The sequence below is a fragment of the Columba livia genome, chromosome 1, assembly GCF_036013475.1.
Source record: "Columba livia isolate bColLiv1 breed racing homer chromosome 1, bColLiv1.pat.W.v2, whole genome shotgun sequence".
NCBI classification, from domain to species: domain Eukaryota; kingdom Metazoa; phylum Chordata; class Aves; order Columbiformes; family Columbidae; genus Columba; species Columba livia.
Window position 1 is genome coordinate 168,882,929 of NC_088602.1, and position 12,236 is coordinate 168,895,164.

The following is a 12,236-nucleotide window of genomic DNA, read 5'->3' on the forward strand; positions in this document are numbered from 1 at the left end:
CAACTGCAGTTTCAGAGTAATAATAGAAATCATTTTTTCACTATTATTTTCCAGGTGTCCTTTCAGAGCCAATGAGTTCTCCAGTGCAAGAGGCAGATGTGTCACCTTACACACAGTACAACAGTGTGCCGTTTCCCCAAGTTCAGCCTCAGATTTCATCACCACCTTATTACTCCAACCTAGGCTTCTATCCTCCGCAGCATGAGGAATGGTATTCCCCTGGGATGTATGAGCTCAGGAGAATACCCTCAGAGACCTTTTTCACAAGGGAGACAGAAATAATGGATATCCCTGCAGCCAAAAAGCCTAGACTGGGTCACTCCACAGGAAGAGTGAAAGGAGAAGAGCTCTGTGTGGTCTGTGGTGACAAAGCCTCTGGGTACCACTACAATGCTCTTACTTGTGAAGGATGCAAAGGTAAGATGAAATCAATTACAGAACACTATTCAGCTAATAAGCACAACATTTCTGATTTTTTTGTTTTGTTTTGTTTTTCTTGTGTTGTTTTTCTTGTTAATTACATCTGAGTGATCCATCATTTTGGATCTGGTGGATACTATTCTGTATTTTCTCCAAGACAGATTAGCAGTGTCTTCGAGCATTGTCTGATGAATATAGAGCACAGCTGGCCAACCTACTGCTCTTAAGCTGTCCTGGTAAACTGAAGAACAGCTTCCATGTAGGGGCCTGGCAGGCTGGCTCTGCTGCCTTGGCAGCTATTGATGCTAATCTTTCAGTCCTTAAAAGGGGCCTATAAGATAGATGGGGACAGACTTTTTAGCAGGGCCTGTTGTGGTAGGACAAGGGGTCATGGTTTTAAATTAAAGGAGGGGAGATTCAGGCTAGACATCAGGAAGAAATTTTTTACAGTGAGGGTAGTAAAATACTGGCACAGGTTGCCCAGAGAGGTGGTAGATGCCCCATCCCTGGAAATATTCAAGGCCAGGCTGGATGGGGCTCTGAGCAATCTGATCAAGTTGAAGATGCCCATGCTCATTGCAGGGGGTTGGACTAGATGACCTTTGGAAGGTCCCTTCCAACACAAACTGTTCTATGGTCTCTATCTTGGAAGGAACCAAACCCATGGAGGTTCCTGCGAGTTCAGTGCGAGGTTGCCTTAGAAATCAGCTGAAAACCCATCCCAAATGCCTCCTGTGGTGCGTGTTGAAAAGAAATGAAAGCTGTCACCTCCCACCTATAGACTGTTCTCAGAGAATTTCTTTCCCTCAGCTCCCAAATGATATAATGAGTGTCTTCAGATTTGTGAAACAAAAGGTTTTCTAATTCTAGGCTTGCTTGAAGGGATAGCGCCTTTTCCTAGGGAGAGAGCTTCTTCAGGACAGAGGTGGCATCTGATAAATATTTTGCTTCTTTGAATATTCACAATATTCACAAGTTGGTGTCAGGATAAATGGCACATAGAAAATCGTTAGGATTATTAGAAACATGATTGCCAGGTATTTGAGCAGAGAGGGACAAAAAGGTTATACTAATGGAATAACTATTGCACCTAAGGACAGATACTCTGTGACAGGGCTGAGGTACGTTATAGAAAGAAAAATAATGCCCCAGTTTTTCATTCTGTTCTGTGAATAAATATCTCATTACTATTTCTGTTCTACAGATAAAGGCTAAAGCATGGACATTACTGAAGCACTAAAATATCTTAATGTGGAGTTCACTGTCACTGAGAGTGAACTTTGAACTAATTTGGTGGTTTTGCTTTATCTACTACAAATTAATTTCTGAGGGTACAACAGACCACACTGGTCAACCACTCTAAAAATGAACACAGTCAAGGGTCATATAGTTAATCTCAGTAATTCCAATAAACAAGAAATTAGTTTCTTTATGGTGTCCACGTGAATAATCTCAAAGTCAAAAAATATTAATTGACTTATGTGAATGCTGTCATTATAAGCCAGATTAACATTAATTTTAATGTGAGGATTCCAAGTACTGATACATTTACTTTGTTAGTTAGCTATTCCTACTGTTTATTAATTTCATTATTAAATAACTTAGTCATTTTTCAACAACTCACAATTACAAACTATGGAATTTGTAAAGAATGCTTCTGGATAAATGTTAAATCCACCAGGTACATACTCAGACTAGAACCCATTGTGAGAGGAAATAGGCTTTCATCTCTCTACTGATTCAGTTTGAACCACTCTATGTAACCATAATTTTACTGCTTTATTGGGATAATTTATTTTATGTTTTCACTCTGTTTCATGACTGCAACATCATTTACAAAGCATAGTACCCTTGTTCAAACATAGTAAAAGTTGAATTATTTAAAGATAAAGTGTTCTTTTTCTGCAATAAACTTTTGAGGTTACTCAAGTACCAGCTGATTCAGTAGAAAGATGTGCTGAGGATAGTAATTCTGTTCGACAAGGTGAAGAGGTTACTATGTTTTCTAGATCTCTGATCATTATTCTGTATCTGTGGAATTTCTCACATGGCTATACATTACCCTCAAAGCATGGTGACCAAAACTGGGGTCAGTACTTCAGTTGTGCTCTTACCAGTGCAGTAGAAGAACTACCTCACATCTTGCATCCAAGTATGCAATTAGCCCTTCTTTTTGGTAGCGAGTCTGTTAATTCATGCTCAATGTGTGTCCAATATAATATGCAGATCCCTTTCTGCAGGATTGGTGCTCACCTTGAAGCACCCCTGCTCCTTTGATGCCGCAGACATTCTTATTCAAAGTGGGAGGCATTGTGCATATTTTGATGGGATTCAGTCCTCTGTGATGAATATGTTATTTTAATTTTTTTTCATTTCTTTCCTGGGTAATGCATTCAGCAACACCCTCCATGCTTTTTGGTTTTCATTCTTGGGCAGAAGGAACAATATTAAGATCTTATTTATCATCCTGCATATGAACATTTATCTAAAGATATGGGCAGGAGTATACACTTATATACATATATTTTAATACTTTACTATCCATTAAAAAATAAGTATGAACTATTTAATTAACATTTTACATATTATGTAAAGGCAGATTAAACAGAACATTTGCTCTCATACAAGATCTGCCTGTGGTTTACCAAAAAAAAAAAAAAAAAGGCCTCCTTGAGGTTTCTCCCACTTCAAATATATTACTTCAGAAAATGCTGCCTTGGTTAACAATAATAGCATCACAGTTGTAGTGCGTAAAGGATGAGGCAGTTCACAGGCATTGCTACAACATAGTGGTGAATATACAGTGCTTTAAAGCCTGCTGCTGTTGACATAATTTCTGAGACAAACTTTGCAGAAAGTCAGAGACTTTTTGGTATAGCTTTAGTCTTCACTGTGATACTGAGTTTTATGGACCATTTTCAGATGTTGCAGAACAAGTGCAACATAGAATTGTGCTTGTTCAGTAAAGCCACTGACTATGTTCTGCTAAGAGAAAAGCCAGTCATGAATTCCTTCTGCACAGGCTGTTGGTAAGAGTTTTTGTAATTTTCAAACTGCCCCTCATAATGCTTGGTGTGTCTCGCACCAGACCGGGAATACTTCCTGCAGTGAAGGGTCTCGCTTTAGTCTCCTCACGCTAACACGCACCACATGGGCATGGGTGGAAGGAACGCTGCGGCACGTCTTGACAGAGCGGAGCAGGTGCTTTGTCAGCAATTGTGAACCGCAAACACTTTTAAATTGAAAAAATCCAAAGCAGTTGGCCATCACGATGGCAAACTGAGATACTTACAAAACTTTCATGTACATTTTTAACAGCTGTCCTCCTTCAGCTTTCATAATTTCCATAAGAAAAATTAGCATCAGTAACATTGGAGCAGCTCTAGACACAATTAATCATATTCATGACTAGCTAAGAGAACAAAGCAAATTCAACATTTCCAGCCAACATGAGCTTTTTGTCATTTGGTAAGATCAGATAAAATTTTGACTGTGCCAGAAAAACCTTCAGCTTTTGAGGCTGCCCCCTCATTATTCTAACAGATGCCATTTCTGATTGTATCTGCATTTTTGTAAAAGCCCTCTTAATATAGAAAGTTACACATTAAATATTGCAGGCAGTTTAAGTTAATTTTGAATTATTAGTAAAGAGTGTATCTAGAAATTTGACTCGTACAAAAAAAAGCTAATTTCAAAATTAATTATGGCTTCTGTTCAAGAATATAATTCTGGAGTCACTTCATGATAAAACTAAAGCAAGAGTATGGTTAGAATACTTTTTGCCAAAAATTTTTTTTCACTTTTCATTTCACTTTTCGAAAAACTTTGTTTTCAAGAGAAAATATTTGACTGCTTGAATCATATTGGTTCCTAGCTTTTTGAATCTGTAGTTTCACATTCTTCTTTCACATTCTTACATACTTAATAATAATAATAATAATAAAAATTACTGAAACTCTTTTTCTTTGCTCCTCCATGAAAAAGTGAGCAACACCTTGTGGACAGGGTGAGTGATAAAGTCGTCAGTCAGACTTAGAATGTCGTAAATATTTGTGCAGAGCTTTTCCACATTTACTACTAATTAATGTGTCATGAAATACAGGATTTAAATTTAACAAATAAAACTCATAAATTATGTAGAGCAGATGCAGTTGCCTTTAACTGGCACTGAGAACCTACAGCTTAAACCATGGGCTTTCTCTCCCTTTCCTGGCCGGTAAATGGTAAGGTATTAACCACCACGTGAATGATGAATAAAAATAATGCCTGGGGCTGCTGGAGGTTCTAAGCAATCTGCATTTCAAAAGAGACTGATGCCAGTCAAGTGTATTTATCTGAAAAGAAGCCAATAAAACAGAGTGAATGGAATAGATTTCAAACAGGCAATACAGTAGATTCAGAGAAATACCTGGGTTTTTTTCTGACCAGATAGCGGAATTGTTTTACTGCTAGCTACACAGTGGTGCTTGGAAGAGATTATGCAATTATAAAAACATGTGCAAAAGTTGGGAAATTGTCATCTCACAATGGCAAAATCATTGCATCATCTGTTATCTTCTCTAGATTTAGCAGGACAGTATCTTAGCTCAATGCATTCTGAAAAACACAGATGAAATGTGCAATGGAAAACAATTCAGATTCACATGTGAATTTTCACTGTAATTTGAATATGGGAGCCTGGGTCTTATCTGCTGACTCTCTTAGCGCATTGAAGTGCCAGGTTGGAAAATGACGGTGTTTTTATTGTGTCAGCCAGTTGCAACAAGAAAGCAAAAGCTTTGTGAATAGCTCTGGGTAACGTAAATTTATGCAGAGCTCTAGTTTGAAGTGCACTGTAAATCAGTGAAGCTCCCAGGAGTCTATTTCAGAAACCTGTCCTCAGATGGGGAGGAAAACTAAGCTTCTGTTCTACACCAGAGAGAGTTAATTCCCTCTGTAGTTGATACTGAATAATCTCTGCCATACAAAGGATGATGTAAAAAGATTGAGCTAAACTATAAATTCAGGAAATGTTCAAGTCATGATTGGCAGCAACGACTCTCGTTTTGCGATGACTCTTTCAGTCAATTACATTTAATATCTTGAGCACTCCTCATTTTTCCCATGTTTCCACCCTCAGAGATGTGCTAGGCAGTGGTCAAATCAGAGATTTGTACAAACTGAGGAAAGGTCCTCTTGGTTTCTTGGGTCGGTTGCTGTTTGCAGTTACCACTGCACAATTTTGGAGCAAATTCAGTGACGATACCAGTAGAACTGCCTGCACAGTTGAAATTAAGTGACTGCTTAACTCATCAGCTGGACAATATTTAGTGAATGAGACTGAAGTATCTTGTAAACAGGGGAGGAGGACACGTGTATGAAAGGCAGATACAGTGCAGCTTCCTCATTAAACTTGGGGGGTGTGTAAGCAGAACAGTACGGGGACCTTCTGCAGGGATGAGTTACTCAACTCTCTTTCTGCCCATCCTGTACCTCAAGAGACTTAACAGATGTATGTTGTTTTTCTCTGGCTATTTGTACGGTAACAACCTGCAGCTCCAGTGCTGGTGCTCAACTTGTCCCTGGTAGGTTCAGATTCGGGTCTGAATTTTCCCAACATTCACAGTTCCAGGGCCTTACTTTGGACTAATATCTAATATTTGGGCATGTGATTTATCATGTTATTAAATTATAAGACTCTGATACTATTCTCAATACAAATAGCAAGAATACAGTCCTCCAGGCACTGAAAGAAACTTGTGGTGCAGCAGAACAGGTGTCATTCAGAAACCTATTGGAGTTGGAGTTGCTTTTCAGCTTGACTCCTTTGCTTCTTTGAGTGTTTTCTTTTACCTGTATCACTGCTGTGTTGTGCAGGGTTCTTCAGACGAAGCATCACAAAAAATGCAGTATACAAGTGCAAAAATGGAGGCAACTGTGAGATGGACATGTACATGAGGAGAAAATGCCAGGAGTGCCGTCTAAGGAAATGCAAGCAAATGGGCATGTTGGCTGAATGTATGTATACAGGTATTTGCATAATACAATCGGGGTGTGTGGAGAACACATCAAATACTGTATTTGTTTAATTGGGCTTGTTTTAATAATAAAGCTATAAATAAATATTTTAATAATAAAGCTATAAAAGATGCTGTCTGGCAGGTGAAAAGCTGCACCTGTTCATCAAATCCTGTTGAAAGAAACAATTGTGTTTATATGCAACAGCATTTAGTTGGTGGTCCAGGACACAGGGTATAAGAGCTGAGCAAACGGTGAAGGAAAGGCTGTCCTACACTAGATGACAGCCATTGAGTGGGAAGGGAAAGCAGCCAGGGGAAGCAAGTCTACAGGAGACTCCACAGGAGTAAGGAGTTCAAGGTGCTGTGGAAGCCAGAGCAGACAAGTCCTGGTGCTTCCCTTTGCTAATCTACCTGGCCTCTCCCTGTCAAGTTCTTGCTAGCCCAATCCAGATTCTGGCATTCATACAATGCCATTCTGGAGAAAAGAGGAGGATTGCCACTAGCAGGAAGTTTCTGTGGACTTGTCAAGCGTATGTTCCCAGACCTCACCCGGCAATCAGGCAAAGCTTGCTAAGGGCTAGCCCTTTTTTATAGTCTCATTAGCTTTTCTCGTGGCACTATAGACTTCCCTGCCTTGCATATAGGCACATAGGTAGAACCGTCTCCAGAAAGGAAGGTGATAGGCTTTAATAATGTTTCATATTAAAGTGAATATTCTATTCAGAGTGGCAGCTTATGAACTTGAGCTTCGCTCTGAATAATTTAGCACAACAAGGATATTGGAGTGCAACTTTAAACTTGTTTAAAACTCCATTTTGAGTAAAATGTTGGCCAATCAATTATTTTTGCAAGCTTCCTACTGAAAACAGTCTATAAACATCTGCTCTTCTGCCTTCCATGAACAAGGCTGCAATTTATTTTCCTTGATAGCTCCAATCATTTTAGCATACACGTATGTGTGAAAACAATTTAGGTTCATACAGGAAATTAATCTACTTGGAATTTTTAATATACTTCTATCCCTCAATCTGATCAGAAGATGCTATATTAACTGTTGGTTTTGTGAGAAACACTAAGCTCCATCAACATTTGGAATGCATTGCCAGCATAATGTAATTAATCTTTCATTCTGCAAATCGAACAGGCTACAATGATCCTGAGATATGACATATTCTCAGGCAATACGTAAATATATGAACAGACACAACCGTTGTGAATACAGGACTCGATGTGTCCCTAAGTGTCAGGGGAAAGTAATTCCCCTGTGGTACTGGCCCCAGATCCATTGCCCCAAAATTTTGAGGCTTCAGAATAGTCTGAGTAGCTCAGTATGACAATAAACAACCCATCGCTGACAAAAAACAGGTCAGTGTAAATAATACTGACGGGGCCCACATGAAAGTTTTAAACTGGCCTATCATTTTCACAAACTGGCACACAGGAAACAAAAGCCAGCCAGTGCCACTGCCATCTGACTCCCTGCAATGGAAACACTGGATATCTCGTGATGCTCACGACTTAACCATACGCATACTCTAATGCACTGCAATGAGGATGTTTGGCAAGGTACGATGTAATGGCTTTTAAGGAGGAGTGTACTGTGTAATTGCTTTTAGTTCAAGGCAATCCAGGACAGTAAAACATGAAGGTTGTAGTAGTATAGAGCATTTATTTGAAAAAAATGACTAAGAAATAAAAGGTTGCCTTGAACTTTGTTTCACTTACTCATTTTGTAGGACTGTAATTGCAAGATCTGTGGATTCTTTTTTCCCTCTGAACAAGGAGGTAATGTCTTATAAACATTTATGGCACAGCTACCCAACAATCCTAGTCCTGCCCTTTAGACACAAACCACAGACAGATCAAAATTACTAAGCATCAATTTCAGTCATTTGCTGCCATTTTGAAACTTCAAGTTTCTTGGGTGAAATGTCTACCTAGAAAAGACTCAGGTTCTGCCATTTAATATCCATTTAATACTTATTTAATACCCATCTAATACCCATTGAAACCTATCTGTCTTTGAGGTAAAAAATCCAGTCTTGTCTCTCACATGAGTTTTCCAGCTAACTTAAATGTAGCCAGAATAAGATGTCAAGGTACTACTCAGTAGCAGGAAGCATGAGAAAAATGTCTTGCTGTTTGAGAGAAACGTAAACCAAATTTTCCCTAGAAAGGCAGTAGACCAGATCCTAAGCTGGTAGAAAACAGTATGAGCCCATTAACACTGCCAAAGAATGCAGTGAATAATTTAGAAAAAGAAATCCGTGATGTTGTGCAGCAGCAAGAATTACATGTCTCGATACCAATTATCTCCATCATTCCCATTCCCCCCTTTCAAGGTATTATTTGCAGGTCTTATTTTAATCATGTAAATTTCCTCTTCTCTCAGTGGTTCAGGTAGGTTATTTTATATAGTGCTCAAACAGGAAATTAAAAACATTCACAACGAAATTCACTGTTTTCACGGTATCTTCCTCCACCATCATATAATGACTGAATGAACCTCTTTTCCTGCTCTGCATTTTCAAAAGTGAAGAATGGGAAGGATACTTGAAAGAAGCTCAAAAAAAAGAAAGAAAGGGGGGGAAAAAAGGTCCTGTGCTGATAGGTTTATTTTTAGATTAATACTTAGCTATTTACTTTTTCATTTGTGCTTTCTGGCTGTCTTCCACAGCTTGTGTAGGGTACCTATTTTCCTTTTCTTTTGTTAGCACAAGCAAATTGCTAGTTTTTAAAACAGCCACACAAGGACACTCCCTGGTTCAAGGTGCTGAAATGTAGTCTAGAACCAAAAAAACCCACAAATGCAAAAATCCTTTCACTAGGGCAAGCGAAACTCTATATTAAAACCAGGGCTTTATTCAATCGTCTAATACAATGAAATGCAAAATAGCAAGACCAACTGGGTGACATTTTAATTAAATACATTTTACAGGTACATTTGCCAGCCTGAGTTACTTTTGAGCCTGCATTTTCATCTGTTGGTCTGTCTGTAAAGTGATGGTTGAAGCCCTGGAGTCCTCTCTTCTGAAAGGGCTTTCAGCAGGAAGGTTCTGCACTACAGCCACAATATTGCTTAAAGATTACTGAAAACATCCAGTGCCCTCTGCGTAAGTGCAGCTGCAGCTCGATACTACTTTGGATCAGATGAGGAACACACTTTTCAAGACAGTCTTCCGATTGACCCCATTTACTGTGCTTGGGTTTGGGTGTTGGAGCACATGAAGGGATTTTCTTTTGGATGAAACTGAACCAAAGACACACTCCAGGGCACTCCCATCCCTAATGGGTTTTCTGTCTTTAAGACCAGATTAGAGCTGGTCCAAAGCACGACCCCTGACATGCACACATGTGGATGCTGGGTCACCAGAACCATTTTGCTCTGCAGATGGGCTTCTGCTTTGTTAGACTACTCATTACTGTACACTTAGTATGTCTCATTAGATTCACATCCAAAGATAATGATATGTCCAGGAAATGATCTGCTCAGGTAAGCAGGTTCATTAGTGCAAAGGGCATTCATGGGCATGTTTATGTACCTGAGTGCCTGAGACATATATAAATCCAATTGCTATCTGTTGTATTATGTGTTCTAGGTCTGTTAACAGAAATACAATGCAAGTCAAAAAGATTACGGAAAAATGTGAAACAGCCCCCAGATCAGACGGTCAATGAAGATAATGAAGGCCATGACATGAAACAAGTGACATCTACAACTAAAATATACAGGGTAAGAAAATTCTTGTAATAGTTCGTAGGGTACTGGTGGTGTTTGAATTAAACATGGCTCGTACAGTGAATACAGAGCACTTGTGAACTCCCTGGAGCTGCCTGTATTAAATAGAGCTCCATCTCACATCAAGTCAAAGAAATACCTTGAGTATAGAAGTATTTGTGATATTTTTAGTCAAAACTCAGTGAAGCATCCATAAAATCCATAAAGTACTTTTTCTGTCATATATGTCAGGTATATATCACATATGGTGAGGTGTGCTATTAAAGTTTGAGCACACCCAGTTATTTCCTAAACATTTCCTTATTTCAAATAATTAACCACACAAACTCATGAGGTTTAGAAGCATTATACACATCTCTTCTGTACCCTTTTATAGAAATCTTGGTGACAAGCAAACCTCCTGTCTGCTTGGTCTCCAAGTGTGAGAAATAGATGTGTAGCTTTTGCCTAAAGTGAGGGATGCTAGGTCAGTTCTATGACTATATTTCATGAAGGGCTCTCTTTTTTTGCCAGTATAGGAGAAAGTAGAATTTACCCCAGAACAGCAGAACCTTCTTGATTACATCATGGATTCATACAGTAAACAGCAAATACCACAGGAGGTGTCAAAAAAACTAGTAAGTACATTGAAGAATTCATTTTTGAGATGCTGATAATGAAGCTGGGGATTACACAGCAGAAAATGTTTGTATTTAGCAAAAGTAAGTGTAGTAAATAGAAAAAAATATGGGTAAAAGCTTACAGTTAAAACATGCTGCAAGGGGGCAGAATCTCTCCCATTCAGTCAGCAGTTAGATCACATTTTATTTATCAAACTTAAATGCTAAGAAAAAGCTTTCAACTCTGGAAACATACTTCCATGCTCAAATCTAACTTTTACGATTGGAGCTTGTTTTTTGCATTGTCAGTATAGGCAGTGATTTGAGTTTGACCTGCAGCCAGCCTTTGTTTCTATAAAAATGCCAGCCTGGAAGCTTGAAAATATTTCATTTTTTGAACCCAAATTCCCCAAATTTTCCAGGTTTGGGTTTTTGTTTCATCCCCTCTTCTTCCCTTTTCTTCTCTACCTTTTAGAAATTCCTTTTTCTCTTTAAGTTTTCTCTTTTAAGTTTTCATGGTAGGATGGAAAAAGGTTGGGAAACAGGGAGGAAAGGAAAAAAAGTGTTTAAAAGACAGTTTTGTTTTGTTTTGTTTTGTTTTTCACAAAACTGTCAAGTTCAATCTTAAAAACAAACAAACACACAAACCCAAACAAAACAGTGTAGAAAACTATTTCCTAAGTTGGCAACTTTGAAAACTGAAAGGAAGACAGCTGCAGAGGCAGCGTCGAATAATCTGTAACTAACTTGTGGAATGTATTTCCATGGAAGGTTGAGGAGGTCAAACCCCCAAATATATTAAAAAAAAAGAAATGGACAAATTCACGGATAGCAAGGGTTTTTTTTTAAATACTACTGTATGCATCGAACTGCTAGTTCAGGAAATGCCTAAATCATCACTTGCAAGACATGGCAGTGAAAGTGAGACAGGAAAAGACACTGTCTACTTCTTTTACTTCTTACGTTGCCTCCCCAAATACCTGTTTTTGACAACCACTGGAGACAAATTACAGGGTTAGATGTACTTCTCACCTTATCCAGTCTAATAATTCTTGTATTTTGTGTTCTTAAATGTGAAGTGACAATGAATATTAATAGATTTTTTTTGTTTGATTTTTAACAGTTACAAGAGGAATTCAGTGCTGAAGGAAATTTTCTGATTTTAACAGAAATGGCCACCAGTCACGTGCAGGTTCTTGTGGAATTCACTAAAAAACTACCAGGTATATCCAGTGTGTTGGGGAAAATTTTGTTTTTGCATAGCTTACATGCCTTTCAGTTCCCATTTGGAGATTGTTGTGTATATTTTGAAGACTACATAAAAATGCCTCCTCCTCTGACACATATGCATTCTTCAGACAATGTCTAAAGCAAAGGAGCTTGTGCTGAGGAATAATATGTTCCATAATTCAAACTCTGCCATTCTGAGATGTGGCACTCTTTACCTATTAACAAACAAAACAGTCAGAGAAAGGATTG

General features: G+C 38.5%; 1 protein-coding gene across 7 annotated transcripts in view; it reads left to right on the forward strand.

The window, feature by feature from the left end:
- NR1H4 (nuclear receptor subfamily 1 group H member 4) overlaps positions 1–12,236 on the forward strand; it is a 42,969-nt gene that overhangs the window by 18,048 nt on the left and 12,685 nt on the right. For 4 of the 7 annotated variants that reach the window (XM_065044195.1, XM_065044170.1, XM_013371514.3 and 1 more), the window contains 5 exons: positions 55–417; positions 6,277–6,429; positions 10,019–10,152; positions 10,677–10,775; positions 11,881–11,980. In XM_065044195.1, coding sequence (XP_064900267.1) covers positions 72–417; positions 6,277–6,429; positions 10,019–10,152; positions 10,677–10,775; positions 11,881–11,980 — 832 coding nt within the window. In that variant the 5' untranslated portion in view covers positions 55–71. The remainder of the gene's footprint in view (positions 1–54; positions 418–6,276; positions 6,430–10,018; positions 10,153–10,676; positions 10,776–11,880; positions 11,981–12,236) is intronic. The other 3 variants (XM_065044171.1, XM_065044187.1, XM_065044203.1) reach the window with 3 other exon arrangements.